The sequence below is a fragment of the Nelumbo nucifera genome, chromosome 2 (genome assembly GCF_055504915.1).
Source record: "Nelumbo nucifera cultivar China Antique chromosome 2, China Antique-T2T, whole genome shotgun sequence".
Lineage (NCBI taxonomy): Eukaryota > Viridiplantae > Streptophyta > Magnoliopsida > Proteales > Nelumbonaceae > Nelumbo > Nelumbo nucifera.
In genome coordinates this window covers 103957399-103975182 of record NC_142650.1, presented here as the reverse complement: position 1 = coordinate 103975182, position 17784 = coordinate 103957399, and the positions used below count along the sequence as shown (strand labels likewise).

At 37.5% G+C, this 17784-nt stretch overlaps 1 protein-coding gene across 2 annotated transcripts; it reads right to left on the bottom strand.

Annotated features, from left to right (window-relative positions):
• Positions 1-3608: 3608 nt before the first annotated feature.
• Positions 3609-6327, bottom strand: LOC104603552 (actin). Of its 2 annotated transcripts, none has more exons than XM_010267616.3 (5): positions 6184-6327; positions 5412-5481; positions 4889-5282; positions 4053-4666; positions 3609-3964 (listed from the first exon to the last, which is right to left on the bottom strand). In XM_010267616.3, the coding sequence occupies exons 2-5, from the start codon at positions 5469-5471 to the stop codon at positions 3899-3901; spliced, it is 1134 nt and encodes a 377-aa protein (XP_010265918.1). In that variant the 5' UTR covers positions 5472-5481; positions 6184-6327; the 3' UTR covers positions 3609-3898. The 2 variants fall into 2 exon arrangements, with proteins under 2 accessions (XP_010265918.1, XP_010265919.1); XM_010267617.3 differs by having other exon boundaries at positions 5412-5484; positions 6184-6313.
• Between the last annotated feature and the right edge of the window lie 11457 nt (positions 6328-17784).

The window sequence follows — 17784 nt, the reverse complement described above, 5'->3', positions numbered from 1 at the left end:
CAGTGACCCATTGACCAGGATCAATTCAACTCGGATAATAGTTTTGAGTTTTTTTAATTTTAATTATTTTCTATTCTTAAGTTAAAATGAGCTGTCCATTCCAATCAGACAATCAAATCACTGACCTGAAAACCAATGGCCAAATTGATTTTGGTTCCGGATCAATTTTTAAAACCTTGGTATAAAATGAGCTGTTAGCCCTAACCGGTCATGGTGGTGTAAAGGGAATTACGAATCGAATTTGAACAAAACATTTCTAGACCCAAATCCAATATATTAATATTCGTGTCCATTAAATTAAGGTCAGACTTGGATCAGATTCTGATATTGATTGCCATATTATTCCATTAATAAATTAAACTAAAAAATGATCAGAAATGCAGAATACTTTATACTATTAATAAAGAAACTTTGATATTATGGTTCAGTTTGGAAAGAGTACAACTACAAATATGCATCGTGTAAATACTTACAAAATAAAAGGTTTTGCACTCTACGTATACTTATATTTGTACTCCTTCCAAACTGAGAAAATGACTTAAAATTACCTTCTAAACCAGGTCTCCACCTCCTTATTTCATTCTTGTGTTGTACAAGACCTGACTACATTAGTTTCTTTCTTGCTATATTCTATGTGTTAATAGTTAGAGTTGCAATACACCATGGAAGGTTGATTATGCCTTACAAACTAATATTAAAAGGGCGTAAATAAATTTTAATTCAAAACAAAATATATCAATGTATGTACAGTAGTGGGAATTCCACTGTAGTTATAAAATTGTATGTTTTTCCTAATCACAAAAAAAAAATTAATTTAAGTTTTGTTTGGATTAGATTTTGCTTTTGAGGGTTTGAGTTTGTATGAAACAAAAATGAGCCAAAAACTGTTGTGAGTGTTTGGTAAGAATTGTCTTTAAAAATATAATAATTTAAAGCTAAAATAATCTTAAGCCCAAAATACAAAGCTAAAAATTGGGCCCTTTTGCTTTTGGGCTTTAAAAGCATACAACTTGAAGCTTATCCAAACTGAACTTTGGTATCTTGAATGAAATAAAATCAAACGTAAAGGCTCTCAATATGACACATTTTGTGGATCCTATTCTTCCAGATGAAACACCTTGGGTTCAGTGGGCCGGGTTAAATAGTAGATCCACGCTGACCTGACCCTATCATGTTAGGGTCGGGTTGAGCTTACCTGAGTTTTGGGTCCGGTTTGGGTTTGGATTTAGAACTAATGTGATGTATGTGGGATGGGTTCAATATTCTTTCTCTTCTTGGTCGGGTCGGATTCAGGTTGGAATTGCATCGACCCATTGGCATCCCTAGAAACATCAGTTATAAATCAGACCTAATATAGTCACCCCAGCCTGAGGCTCAGTTTGGAAAATTGTACAGATACAAATATGTTTTGTGCAAATACATACAAAATAATATAAATATGTCTAATGCAAAATAATACAAAATACAAGGTTTTTTGTACTCTACATATTTGTATTTGTACTCCTTCCCCTGAAACAAGGTTCAAAATTTCGTTACGTATCGACCGATAATCATTCCAGCAAATTTTCGGCACAGTACATGGTACCAAATTGAATGTGGCGTATCTATTTGTTGTATCGAGGCCGTATCGTTGAGTATCGGTGCGTTTCAACACTATATCGGCCAATACGCTATCGATACGGTAGCTTATCGACCGATACAGTACGATTTTACTATGGCAAAAATAGCAAATAAAACTCCCTTTGAAAGAGAGCTTCTAAACCCATTTCAGAAGCCCTCTTTCTTTCCCAAAACCTTCAAAAAGCTTTTTAACATTTTTAAAGACTCAAATCTTGTAAAAATTTGTCAAAACATCTATAAATTTGCAAGATTCAATAAGTTTTTAAAGGTTGTGAAAAAAGGAGTGAAACTAAATATGTTTTTTCAAATTTCTTTTACATTTTTAGCCAATGTTAGAAAAGATAAGGGGAAAGAATGTGGTTTGCCCCCTACCGCTTCGACTGTTAGAAAATGTTAGAAAATGAAATCCCCCCTTCCTCCTTCCTCCTCTTAAGTAAGCTTGTGCCTCTTGCATTTTGAACTATGCTTTATGCCTCTAGGTAGTGGAATGCCTATGTGTTTTAAAACATTGATATTTTTTGTTAGAATAAAATATGTAAAATAATTATTTCATCTATTATGTCCATAAACCCATTCAATTTTTTGTTACATATTTACTTTTCTTAATTTTAATTTAATTTTTAAAATAAAACATGCAAAATAATTATTTGAATAAAAATAAATAATTATTTTGTTTTTAGAAAATTAGAATAAAACATGCAAAATAATTACTTGATCTATTATGTCCATAATTAGATAGTATGTTTCTATTCCCAACTTCCTATTTATTGATTATAATATGTTTTTTCATAAAACCCACTAAAATGTGTTATTTTTATGCATAAATAACTCGTTTATGTCTTATATTTAGTGATATTGATGTTCATTTATGATTTATTAGAGTATTTATAACATTTTCATGTGTTTCCATGTGTATCTTAATTTTTCGTCCGTATCCATGCATATCCAAGACGTCTCTTAAATTTGCCTTTCCAATATGTATAGCATTTCCGATACTTTGAACATTGGCCTAAAATGCTTCTAAAGTTATCATGTGGGCAGTACTTATCTAGACCACAAGGGATCTCCTGCCCACAAAACACGCTTCAACACCCTACCAACATCATCTGACACTACATCTCACCATGAGAATGAACTCCACCAAAAAAGTGATGCCTGCGAAGATGTGAAGTGTCAGATCATGTTAGTAGGGTGTTGGAATGTATTTTATTGGCAGGAGATCCTGACTCGGTTCCTTCACAATTGACAGGTCGGCTTAAGATCATTCTCCATCCTTAGTCAGCCTAGTAGGCCAGTTGTATCAGCCGTATCAGTGTGCCATGGCAATATGGGGGAATAGGACTGTAGGACGCCTTAACTGGTTTAGGGCTCCATAAGCCATAACTCGCTATTACTACTTGCCCCATGTTTCAAGGCTCAGGACCTACCTAATATCCCACAAGAATTGGCCATACTAATTATGTTGTTCATGCTGACATTTTTGGCTTTACTAATAGAACCAAACCATGGTAGGTCCCAAATCTCAAACCATTGGTACCAGTGATGCATTTAATCAGGGGGCCATTTAATAACGACTGAATTGATGAACTGAATGACTTGTGGTGAGAATAAGCCATTAAGAAGACTTGTTGAGTTGATTATCAATTTATCATATTATCTATGCCCTTTTTAACGATTCAAGGACGTACCATTCAGTTCAGCCACTTCAGCTGTCCAGGATGCCTTCTTAACTGATATTCTCAGGCTCAGGCAGCTGCCCCTTAAATTCATGACCTGTGTCATCCTAGCAAAGGCACTGACTGGGACAGGATTCCAAGATCGGAATGAAATCAGAATTCAAAGAAATGAATGTCGGCATTCCCATTCTTTCTTTGACAAGAAAAAGTAGAATTTAGAACACTCAGAAATGGGAAATAAAATAATTTCATTTCACATTCACATGGTAGCAAGAACAAAGAGAATCTAAAGAAAAAATGGGACAAAAATCCTTGATCACAAATGGAAGATATATTGTATTTATTGGTCTTAATTAATCAAAACACCTAAAAAGTAAAGCCGACCTCCGCTTCAACCAGATCAAGGCAATATTAATGCACAACTTCTAATAAGAATAATAATGGAAGAAGGAAAAAAATTGGATTTCAAACCCCTTCAAGATCACTGTCCCAACATTGAATCGAGAGAAAGAAACAAGAAATGGAATAAAAAGAAGAGAAAAACAAAGAAGGCATTTCCAGGCATGCACGTTGGGAAGCATCTCCCCCTCGCTCGTGCATGATCAGAAGCATTTCCTGTGCACAATCGATGGCCCAGACTCGTCATACTCCGCCTTTGCAATCCACATCTGCAGCAAGCAACAAACACATAATCAAATCATCAGTTAACTACCCAATCTGACTGCTAAAGTGCCCCAGCTAAGAGAAGCCAAATACCTGTTGGAAAGTGCTAAGAGAAGCCAAGATGGATCCCCCAATCCACACACTGTACTTCCTCTCAGGAGGAGCCACCACCTTGATCTTCATGCTGCTGGGTGCTAGTGCTGTTATTTCCTTGCTCATCCTGTCAGCAATGCCTGGGAACATGGTTGAGCCACCACTGAGGACGATGTTGCCATACAAATCCTTCCTGATGTCCACATCGCACTTCATGATGGAGTTGTATGTAGTCTCGTGAATGCCAGCAGCTTCCATTCCTATCATGGATGGCTGGAACAGAACTTCTGGGCATCGGAATCGTTCAGCGCCGATGGTGATCACTTGCCCATCAGGCAGTTCATAGCTCTTCTCCACAGATGAGCTGGTCTTGGCTGTCTCTAGTTCCTGCTCATAATCAAGAGCAATGTAAGCAAGCTTCTCCTTCATGTCCCTCACAATTTCCCGCTCAGCAGTGGTGGTGAAAGAGTAGCCACGCTCGGTCAGGATCTTCATCAGGGCATCTGTGAGATCACGCCCTGCAAGGTCAAGACGCAGGATGGCATGTGGGAGAGCATACCCTTCGTATATGGGAACAGTGTGACTGACACCATCCCCAGAGTCCAGGACAATACCTACAAAAGTGAACAACCATTCACATGTTTGTCACCATATCAGATATCACAGGAGAAAATGATAGGATGGAAAAACCAAACAAAAGGTTTAGATTTCAAATTGTTACAGAGTTATAGTCACTCTGAGAATCCACATCCTATTCTCTGTAACATCATTGATTCATTGATCACCAAAATTCAATTCCAGTAGCCCAGAAAATGAAACCCAATGGAGCTGCTTACCAGTTGTACGACCACTGGCATAAAGGGAAAGAACGGCCTGAATAGCAACATACATTGCAGGAGTGTTGAAGGTCTCAAACATGATTTGGGTCATCTTCTCACGGTTAGCCTTGGGGTTGAGGGGTGCTTCAGTGAGGAGAACTGGGTGCTCTTCAGGGGCCACACGGAGCTCATTGTAGAAGGTGTGATGCCAGATCTTCTCCATGTCATCCCAATTGTTCACAATGCCGTGCTCAATCGGGTATTTCAAAGTTAAAATACCACGCTTGGACTGAGCCTCATCCCCAACATAGGCATCCTTCTGGCCCATACCAACCATCACACCAGTGTGGCGAGGGCGTCCTACAATGCTAGGGAACACGGCCCTTGGGGCATCATCTCCAGCAAACCCAGCCTGAAGATCAACAGAATCAATTAGAACAACCAAGGTTTTGGCTCCAAAATCCAGAAAAGAAAAAATAAAAACCAAAGTGGAAATTTTAAATCTGGATACTTGAATTTACAAGAAATCTTGATTCAGTACCTTGACCATTCCTGTTCCATTGTCGCAAACAAGGGGCTGAATATCCTCGTTGTCTGCCATCTTCTATTACCTGCTGATCGGTCAGTGAAAGACAGTCAAATTCAAACCAAAATAATTAAAGACAAAGACAACGGGTTTTGGCTGTCACGGCCATACAACATATTTGATTGAATTACCAGGCCTTTCTAAAATCTTATAGAAGATCAAGGGGGGAATAAAAGTAATCGAAGTTCAGTCATTTCAAAAAGAAAAAAAAAAACCGGGGGTAATAAAAGTAAACGAGAAAGGGGGTAAAATAACTAATTTTAGCTGGGATTTAATAAGTAATTAGAAGAATGGAAAATCTTGAAACCACTTTCAGAAAACAAGCCGACTGGAAATGAAAACGCACAAACAGATCAGCCAATGCAGACCCAAAACGACAACCAATGTAAACCTTCTTGATTGTTACATTGTGTGAGCCAATGCAGCTAAAAACAGAAGATCAAAAACAGGAGCCGATCATCGATAAAGCATACTAAAAGCCCTACATTCCTGCATTCATATCCCATTGAAAGAAAAAAAATAAGATACAAATTCAGGCACATCTGAGCAGATGATGAATTTTAAAACCATTTTAACCTCCCCACATGGATGACTCCACTCCGATGACGACAAGGACAACACACAGTCCAGAGATCAACAATGGCAATCGATCAGGAAGCCCGGCTAACGATCGATCCCGATCGAATACTAAAAAAACGGTAAAACCCCTCCAGATTAAATTAATTACCTTTGTGAAAGACTGGATTTCCTGTTGGTGAGAGACTCTAATGAAGCCTTCTGCTTCTTCTTCTCTTTTTCTCTCTCTCTCTCTATATGTCTCTCGCGCAGGCGCAAGTCACAACGACGTCTCTGATCTCAGCTACACGCCCTCGTATTTAAAATGGAAAGAGGGCCAGTTAGAAAAGAGATGGACGGTCAGGATGAGGCGGGAGCATAGCGGTGGAAACAGCTGGTTGGAGAGATGAGACAGGCTATTTTTCTAAATAGAGGAAGCCTCTTTTTCGCTTTTTCGTGGGTTGAGCTCATTATTTCGGGTCGCCCCTCTCCCTCTCCCTCGTCAAAAGCAGGCAGGCTGCCAACTCAGCAATCCGTTTCCAACAGCCTGGAGATCATGCCGCTGACACGTGCGCCCATGATTGTCCAGCCATCCACCCAAGGAATCGGTCACACACCTCACTCGATTGGGGACAAGGGTTTTCAGTCGGGTCGGGTTTTAGTGAATCCTCCTGCCGACCCTATTCAATCATTGTATGGGTGTATCGGGTTAGGATATTTCAATCGCAGTATAAGGTCCATTAGGGATGACAACATGGCAGGTTTAGGGAGGGTTTTGTAAATTCTATATCCTATCCACCTACATAAACCTCCCAATCCATACCCACCCCAAAATAAGAGTGTCAATGGACCAACTGGACCCCATCCAATTCAAAATCAATTTGGATGGATTGGACGGACCAAAAAGATATAGTGGACTGGACCAATCCGATCCAAAATATTTATTAGATGGGACTAGACTCAGTCCGTCCATAATAAATTTATACTAGATTTGGTTGGATTAAGTCAATATCCGATCCATTGATATAAGATAAGAATATAGGTGTCAATGGACCGGGTTTGGGTTGAAACCAATCTAAATTAAAATGAATTTGAACAAATTGGATGGTCCGGACATTAAATTGGATCGGTCCAAAATGGTCCAAATTATTCATTGGAATAGGTTGGACCTAGTCCATTTGTAATGGATTCACATTGGACTGGATCGGATTGGACCAAATCTAGTCCAATCGACACCCTTACCCCAAAACCCCTAGCAGGTTGGATTTTGAGAATCCTCCTCCTCCTCAATAGGTAGGACGGGTTGGATTTAGAACCCATATATCTAATTTCCTATTAGAACATGTAAAAAACACATAAACTATCAACTATCCTTCACATAAAATTCAAAATATTATTAAATTCAACACCTAATACATAAAGTTTGCATGCTTTCCAACAATGTGGGTGGTGGAGGGTTGGGTTTAGCCTAATACAGTACTCATACATGTTGTACAATCCCAAAACTAAGGGTGTCGATGGACCAATTTTGGATTGGACCCCATCCAGTCCAAAATCAATTTGGATGGATTGGATGGACTAACAAGACATATTGGATTGGATCAATCCAATCCAAAATATTTATTAAATTGGATTGGACCTGGTTCGTCTGTAATAATTTTATATTGGATTGGGTTGGGTTAAGCCAATATTTGGTCAATTGATATAAGATAAGAATATAGGTGTCAATGGACCGGGTTTGGGTTGAAATCAATCTAAATCAAAATGAATTTGAACAAATTGGACACTCCAAGCATTGAATTGGACTGGTCCAAAATATTCATTGAATTGGACTTGGTCCATTTATAATAGACTCACATTAGACTGGATCGGATTGGACCAAATATAGTCCAATTTACACCCCTACCCAAAACCTATCCTTCAAGCAACCCACCCCGTTGGGGCGAGTACCTTCCAGGTAAGGTGGACAGTGCCATCCCTAGCCTCAATGTTTTAAAAACAAGATAGATGTTGAACCATTTTTGCCTTAGGGGTGCAAGTCACTGGTTCAATCCTCTGGGTTGAATGGGTCAGGTTGTGCCATATAAACACATGTGTGTGCATGGCAAGGCGTCTTTCTACTCCTTGAAATGCATATATTTCAAAAAATTACTCAAAAAAAAATCATCTCAATCAGACATCCAACCATAAAGTTATAACCTTAAGATCCTGACCGAAATGATGATTCCAATGACTCAATCGACAACTGAAAATGGTGGCCTGCCTAGTGCCTAACCCCTTAAATGGGTCAAAAACCCCAATAAACTCATATTTAACGCATCAATGATTTATTGATGCAATACGATCAGCCAATAGGACTGATATATTGCGCAATTTTAATAACCAAAATTAGCTTATTACTTTCTATGAAATTTACCCATTTAGATATAAGATATAATAAAAATTATATAAAAAAAAGCAAACCCTTTTTTATGTGTTATTAATTATATAATCGGTTTGGGTCTTAATTGGTTCAAAATAGCAAGAACTAGGGGTGTAAGTGACCTGAGCCAACTCGCGAGCTACTCGGGCTGAGCTCGCTAAATGCTTATACTTGGCTCGAAGATTATTGAGTCAAGTCAAACTAGACTCAAGTCGAGTAGTTAGTCAGTTTGAGCTTCGTAATACATGGCTCAAATAGCTCATGAGCCTAATCAAGCTTCTAATAAATTATTATTTTTAATTTATAATATAAACAAATAAATTTATAATCAAGTTTCATAATATATTTGTATTTATATTTTTAATATATAATTGTGTTTTTTAATATATTTAATTTTATAATATATTAAATATTAATTTATTTATAAATTTTAATAAAAAAATTATTTATTATTGGCCTTAGCCTAATCGAGCTCAAGTAGCTTACAGATATTGACTCAAATCGAGTTCAAATATGAAACTCAAAACTCGCTCGAGTTTCAAGCTTTGAATTTCTAAGTCAAACTTGAGCTCAAACCACCCAAAACTCAATTCGATTCATCACGATGACACACTTAGCAATAGACCTATTCATGGGCCAGATTGCCTAACGGCCTGACCCATTATTTTTCAAGCTTGGACAAAACTTCAGACCCGCGGGCTCGGGCTCATGCTTTAAAGACTTGGCCCAATCAATTTTTGGACCAGGCTCGGGCTTTCCCAAATAAGCCCAACCCAGGCCTGAGCCCGATACTATTAATATAATATTAGTTTATAAACGTATAGTGAAAATAAGACATTTTGTGTAAAAGTTGGATTTCGAGCTCGATCTTAAATTTTGGGCTTTATATAAGGGTCGGGCTTGGGCTCAAGATCTAGGTCCAATGGTCAGGCTTGGCTCAGACTCAGGCTCAAGTTCGGGCCTGCATATTCCCTATTGATAAAAAGGCAAAGTCCAACTCGACCATGAATTAGTCTACTTAGCAATAACCAATATTGAGCCAATTATTAATCGGGACAAAACCACAAACCAAGACTGAAATAATTAGCTCTTATAGATAGACCTGATTCATTGACGACACTAACCCCTTTTTATTTAATTGGATCGGATTGGGTTGAGGCAAACCTGTATCATACCCGACCCATTGCCATCCCTGCACTCAACTTTATATCGTTTATAAGTTATAAGCCATTGGACCAGTTTATAGCACTAACAACACCATCATTATCACTGCAAATTGCCCTAAGCCTAAGCCCACTAATAGATATCATAGAAGCAAAGATTATTGAATATTTAACCGTTGATTTGTAAGATTCTATTTTTAAGGAACAAAAAATAGTTATATAATAAAATATTTAAGGATTAATTAATTAACCCAATTCACAAAAAGACAAAAAACAATAATCCATTTAATTCAGCCACTTTAATCCGTTATGATTATTTAGGCTTTAATAGACATCAATTTATGGCTAGCTAAGTGGGCCCGCCTATATAAAACCTGGATCCTAGCTCCTCTGTGGTCAGTTTTCATGGGTTGGCCCTGAGTTAACATTTTAGACTGTTTGGGATTTCGGGTCAGCTCCATTTAAAATTTTAACAGAACCGCAATCCTATTCCATCCAAGTTGCACCTCTAATCCCAAATATTCAAAACCCTCAAAACCTTTCCATTATGTGGTCTCTGTGACTTATGGACATTGATAAAATTAGGGTTGTCAATAGGTTTAGCTATCTGACGGAACCGAACTGACCGAATATATTATAACGATTTTATTTCTATAATTTTGTCTCAATTAATAATTAGATCTCTATTTCTATTTTAGTTCTTGTTGCCTTTCTGAAATCGATTCAGGCTTGAAACAAATTATTTTATTAAATATAAGTATTTTCTTAGTTTTCTGATAATTTTTATCATATTTTATATTTGAAATGGTAATTTTGATGGATAATATTATTTAAAAATGTTTAATTTATTAATATGTAAATAAATTAGTATTTTCTATCATTTTATTAAGGCTATATTATCAAAATTTAAAATTTAAATAAATAAATATAATTTTCAATATAATTGGATTTCCTGTTCAGAACTGGGACCACCTGTCACAAGACTCACAACTCAGACCCGACCCCTTGACAGCCCCCCATGTCAGGAATATCCTATGATATTTTAATTCTTCTCAATCTCTTGGCTAAAAGCTCAAGCAAAACTACTTGAGTGCAGTGGTTGAGATTCAGTAATGAAAGATTTGTACTCGTATTTTGGGTGGTTGGATCATGAAAGCGGATGCAGAGCCTCGTGGCTGGCATTGGGCATTGAGGCCTACAACTTTTATCGTATCAAAAGAGGTGTCGACCTTTATTTGTTTTACAACCGAGGCCCGGAGGGTCTACAATGAGTAGAGGTGCAAACAACCAAAGCCCGCATCGATCCAGTTTGCAATTTTTCACGGGTTGGGCTTGGATTTTAGGTCTCAAATTGGGTTTGGATTCAAAAGTTTAGGCTTTTTTTACTTTTTGGGTTGAAATTGGGCCTAGTTCTTAGATAGCTCGAGCCTACCCTATCCTAACTTGAGACCAAGCCACCTATGTATGTATTATTTTTCTGATAAACCATACATACATTTAAATTAAATTTTATTGTGGGTTGATTGACCAACCAGAGCCTCGCCTGGGCTTGAATCCAATCCGAGTGCATAAAATTTTAGTTTGGACTTGACTTAAGCTTAGGCCTTGGGCCCAATTATTCCTTGGGTTGGGCCTTGGTTAAGCTTAAACCTAGCCAAGCCAGCCCAACTTGCACCCCTAACAATGAGTAGGAATACAATTTGGGTGAGATGGGTCACCCAATGCAATGCAAATTCTTTAAATCGGATACCCTGATGTGCAACCCATAGAGATGTGTGTGGTCTTTTGGACTAGATGGTGCAAATGATGTAACAATTTTCTTCTTCACCATACTTAATTTACACAAAAGAATAGTTGATGTATATGATGAATGTTGTAATTATCATGGACTTTAGTCGGTTGGTCTGGCCTCCAACGGTCTAGAGAGAATGGCAGTGAAGAGAAGATGGAGAAGAATCTTTAAAGACAACAGTGGTCATGAGAGGAGAAGGAGAGAGAAAGATGCTCTAAGAAACCATAGCATTAGAGTTCTAGGGCTGTCTCTCCTTTTATAAATGGGATCCTGAGGCTGTTAGGAGAAGATCCTAAAAGATACCATTTTTTATTAGGAAAGGGGATTTTTATCCTCATGTCAGCTACCAAGCGAATTCCATTAAGGTTTCACTGCATGCCTGGCGAGACTTTCTAGGAGTAGAGTTTTGTTTCCCTAAGGATTCTCGCATAACACATGTTGGCTGCACCCCTTCATGGGTTCTCTTGTGGCCACATGTTGGGACTTTCAATCGACTAATGTGTCTAAATGTCTCCGTAAGTCATCTTTGGGATGCTTTGTTGCAGCAAGCCATAGCCATACGGAGTACGAGTCACCTGTGAATATATATTGTCGGCTTTGGATTTATTTGTCGTTTATCACAACATGAACTACTATTTTATGCTCATCACAGGGTACTAGTAGCGTATTAGGTCTGTGGTAGGTTTGCAATGTCATTTTATGTTCATCATAGGTTTGGAATAGTACTTTGTGCTCATCACAGTTCCCAGATAGCATTTTGTGCTTATCGCAGATCTTGGATGGTGTTTTATGCTCACCTCAAGTTCGTAAGCCTTGTGTTACTTTTGTGGAGTGTTATCGTGCTACTACAAAGGTTTGTTGGCCATTCCAGTATTCTAGGCATTGTCTGTCATCTTGCTCCGTGGCTTCAATCGTAAATTCCCTGAAGGTGAGTTGTATGTACTTACATTTAACCCCCCTACTTATTAATAAGAGTATTCTTGTCAATAAGCAATAGTTATCTTTTTTTCTATGTATCCTCTGAGCTACGATGGATGGATCTGGTGATTTTGTAATTTTCTACTTTTAGTGCTTAATCAATGGATTTTCTATAAATTCTTGCTCTTGGTGCTTAGTGAATGGATCTAGTGATCTTCAAATTTCTACTCAGTTTTTTGTCCCTTGCTTCTTGATATAAGACATTTTGTCAAGAAGCATGAGAGAGATTAGATCGAAATTTCAGCCCCCTCTATTTCTTAATGGAAGGCATTCTATTGAGAAACATTCGAGGCAGGTAAGAGGTGAGGTTGAAATTTCAACCACCTATTTCTTGATGGAAGGCATTCTGTTTAGAAACATTTGAGAAAGGAGAGAGGTCGGGTCAGGTTTGCAGCCCCCCAATTAAATTCTTCTGGGTTGTGTTGAGAATGTTTTGTTGAGTGGTATAGATATGTGCCTGAAGTAATTTAAGCACCTAGATGATTGAACATCGTTGTCGAATAAGTATATATTGCGCAGCTAATTGATGTGTTGTTGGCAGAGTCGCTGGTGGGTTTTTGAAAATAGAAAAGGTCCAAAGATAGTTTAAAGTGTTAGGACTCTTGCATTTTGGTGAGTGAAGTATCAGGTGGGGGGAAATTAATATGGCATAAAGGTGATAAGGAAGCACCCCATTTAGAGTGCAAAATTTTGCAATATAATATTACTCTTGTGATGTGATTTGAGAAATTTGTTGTGATATATTTCTTATAGCATATTGATATTCTTGTAACGATAATATTGCAAACCATGATACATGTATGTAGTTTTATTTGTACTGAGCGTGGGATATGTAGTTTGGTCAATGTGCTGAAAGATTAACGATCAACTGAAAGAACACTTTATCTACTAGTTTTGGCATGAGATGGACGATATTAGAGCTCACTAATGTTGAGTTCTTGTGTAACTGTTTGATTATAGTAAGTTTTGCAGTCTGCTATATTTGTGTCTATTTGCAATAAGGTAGATTGCTAGTGCCAAAGCTTCATAAGTAATGTGCAATGCATGGGGCTACCAGGGAATGATGATGCACGCTTGAGGTTGCTAGAGCCTTCCTAGGGTTACCAAGGAACAAAGATGTGTGCCTGGGGTTGCCAAGGAATTAAGATGTGCACCTGGAGTTTCTAGGGAATTAAGATGTGTGCGTAGAGTTTCTAGGGAATTAAGAGATCGCACTTGAGGTTGCCAGGGCCATCCTGGGGTTGCCAAGGTATGTGATATCACTCCTAGGGTTTCCAAGCCTTCTTGGGGTTGCTAGGGTATGTGAGATCACTTCTGGGGTGGCCAAGGTATGTAAGATCGCTCCCGGGGGTTTCCAAGGCCCTCTTGGGATTGCTAGGGTATGTAAGACTACTCCTAGGATTCCTAGGGTATGTAATCTCTCCTAGGGTTGCTAGGGTATGTGAGATCGCTCTAGGGTTTCTAGGGTATGTGAGATCGCTCCTGGGGTTGCCAAGGTATGTAAGATCACTCCTGGGGTTGCTCGAGCCTTCCTAGGGTTTTTAGGGTATGTAAGATCGCTCCTAGGGTTGTTAAGGCCTTCTTGGGGTTGCCAAGGTATGTAAGATCACTCATGGGGTTGTCAAGGCCTTCTTAGGGTTGCCAGGGTATGTAAGACCGCTCCTGGGGTTTCCAGGGAACTGATATGTGCGCCTGGGGTTGCTAGGGCCTTCCTGGGATTGCCAAGGAATTGCAACAAACTCATGGGGTTGTTAGGGCCTTCCTAGGGTTAACAGGAAATTGCAACAAGTTCCTGGGGTTGCCATGGCTTATTACAACCAAGGTGTCATTCCGGAGGTGATGCCCATGTCTGGTAGATAGGACTATAATCAATAAGTTGCGTTGTAGATTAGTGCTACAGCTTAAGACTTCTATGTGATCAATGTTGCAAGAAACATGTTAGCAAGGTGTAGGATATGTTATGAATGGGTAAATTTTTTCTTAAAATCCACTCTAAAATTCATTAATTTGGAATAATTCGTTCTTCATAAAGTAATGAGGACTCTATTGTTTTGAAAACATGTTTTTGAGAAACGATGATGAAACATGATTCTACAATCAAGAGATGATATGTATTATGAGGCAGTGCTAAAAGTATGTTTTGAAAATAACAGTTTGGCAAGAAATATCATGCCATAATGGTGTGTTTTGAAAATGATTTTGGAAAAAAAAATAATTGTTTTCTAAAATGCCTAATCTTGTTTCCAAATTATTTTTGATTTTGCAAAAACAATCCTCCTTGCAAAGAACCGAACTTGCACATCTAGAGCTTCGGATTCGAATGACTATAAGTTGAAACGCACCAAAAAGTGGGGTTAGTTAGTATAGAAGTAACATAATCTGGAATATGAGTACCAGAATTTTATTTATTATTGTTATTATTTATGTTATGATAGCTCTCACACGGTACCTCATAGATTTTGCTAACTGATAACCTCAACATAATATCCCCTGAGTTCCCTTTATCATGCTCAAAACATTTTTTGATCCGATTTATTTTGTTTGACAACTACAAGCATCTGAATTCTACTAGTGGGGCACCTTTTCTATTATCATCGTTTCACCAGCTTTTATAGACATGTAAGTTGGTCACTTGATCTATAGGATATTGTAAAAGAAGGGGTGGAGGTGGGTAGCCCACTAAGGTTCAAAAGACTAACACCTAATACCTATCATCCAAGATGAACTAAATGAGAAGGTTTTCTAACTATTGTTTACTGCCACCAAGTGGATTCATATATGAATATCAGTTCCCTAATGAAAAACAGGACTGGTTAAGTCCTACTTGTAAACTGATTCGCTTCGGTGATTGAACACACATTAGTCTAGGACTTAAACACGTTAATCCAAGACTAAAAAAGGCTTTAGCTATGGGGGAAGAAGTCTTATAGCTAAGTTACTCATACCCCAATGCGGTATGATTTCTAATTAAGATAAGACAAGGTCAAGTGATCTTAAAGTTAAAGCTGGAAGAAGAAAAAAAAGGAAGAATGATATTCAATAAAATATTATTCTATTTCAAATGTGCATCAAATTTCAACTAGGAGATTTCTAAAATTGTAAACTTGTTGGGGTAAAGGATAAAATTTACAGGCCAAGCATTATTAGGCTCTTTAAACTATATCTTATGGAGAATATGTGTTACTATTCATAGGGCTTATTTTGTTTTTTATATTCCTAGAATAGTTACCCCTCTCAAAACCTATCCTTTTAAGTAGTGTGGTTGACCTAGACAGTTGACTGATAGAAGAGTTTAGTAGCATATGAAATGAGTGATGCAACATCCTTATATGTAAAGTTTTAATTTGACAAACCACATAACCAATATAAGCCTAATTGCCTCCTATAATTTTCTCTAGCAATTTCTGTCATAAAAAATCATGTGTCCTACACTTACAAGACTTATAAGGAAAAGTCGCAAAATGAACTTTGTAAGTCAAGTCCACCAAGAAGGAAAGAGAAATCCAATCAAAGTGAAACTTCAATTTAAAGTGTGATTTTGGACTTCAAAATCTAGTTTCAAAAGTGAATTTCAAGTTCTCTCTCTATTTTGTTTACTTACTCAGACTTGAAATTTTTATTTACAATGAATTTCGGTTTTTTATATACCTTGAATCCTGGGTTTAGATTTTTCTCCTTTGAACACTAAATTGTAGAATATGATTCAAACCCACCCTTCCGTGTTCAAAAATAAATCTTAGGGTTGTGAGTGAACCTTTCAAAGATGGAAGAGTGTGGACATGGGAGAATTCTAGTCAGCTTTTCAGTGAAATCCTTTTATAACAATTGGATAATAGCTCCCTATGCAGTGTTGTGTGGAGCATATTTATGACTTCAAAACTCTCTCTCTCTCGTTTAAAATGTCTCAGTTGAGTTTTCAAAGAAATTTATAGTTTTAAAAGAAACAAAGAAATAAAAGAGTTGTCAAAGGAGTGGTGGTATGGTGTTCAAAGATTCTTATGACCAAAACATCAAGATTACATCAATAGAGCTTAATCTAGAAGTACATGCATTCACACCTAAAAACACATGTTTTAATGGTTTATGTAAAGTGTGAACTACCAACATAGGCACTCATCATTTTCAAGTAATCTGATAGTAGGAGAATCTCTCTTTCATTTGGATGCCTGCAGCATGTCGACTCAAATTTCATGTATTTGTAATGCTTGAATATATGTAGGCCTGCACAAGTTTGAGTATCAGCTTATGATAGTTGTGGATGGTATATAAAGGTTGAGTATGGGTCTTTAACAGTTTGTGCTACTTGCACATCGGATTGTGAATGGTGAGAATGGGATTGTAACAGTTGAGTGTGGTTTATAATGGTTAAGGCACAGGGTTGTAGACGTGTACTTTTGTATACATAGTTTTCCTTTAACATATATTAATGAAGTAGACAATTGTCAATGTTTTCCTTTAACATATATTAATGAAGTAGACAATTGTCAATCAAAACAATGCAGCACCAAGTAGATATACAAGCCAATTGGCATCGAAATAAGGAAATAAGATAAGAATACCTCCTTTTCCATTCAACTCCTATATCATCGTTTAATGCAAGCTACCAAGCTCCACCCTCTTGACAAATACATGACTTCTCAGAACATGAAGGTTGATTTTCTATTACCTAATGAAATTACTAGAGAGGTCATGGGTAATCCATATTGTTTTGACTAAACCTTTAAGTTGCAACATTTCCAAGACCAGGGGTTGTGCAGATTGAAGCTGACAACGGGAATGAAAATTGGTTTAATCAATTATACGATATACATTTTAGCCAAAATCAAATGTGGCATATGTGGTTTAAGTACTCAAATAGAAAATAAGGGTTTGAGTTCAATAGGAATGAAAATTATCTCAATCAAGGCAAGGTTGTAAGTTGATCTCCAAACATGTAGTTGTCTTGAACTACTCACAAAGACGCATGTCTGAGTAGCTCTATAAAGTAAGGTAAATTAATGAAGGGGCAAAACAAGGCGAAGGATGAGGGACTCGTTTGAATTAGCTTGTTTAGATAAGCTCATCGCTATTGAGAAAATCAAACTAGTAAGCATCTAAAGAAAGCAATGGGAGTTAAAGAGGATGAAAAGAAAATCAATCATCCAAATTGAGCCGCTCTAGGACCTAAGCAAGGGAACCATCATAATTCCTATAAAGAAGCCCTAAGAGAAATATCTTAATCTCTACGACTATCCTGCCCAAAGAAAACACAATACCAAGTATTCTAATTACCAAATAAGAGATACATGGAGATAAACAAAAGAAATCATACTCAAATTCAACCATGGATCTCACAAAAGCAATCGTTAAGAAGGGTGATTTTAGGTACCCGTATCAAACCCACAGTTTAGATCAATACGACTTTAACATTGTTGCCAT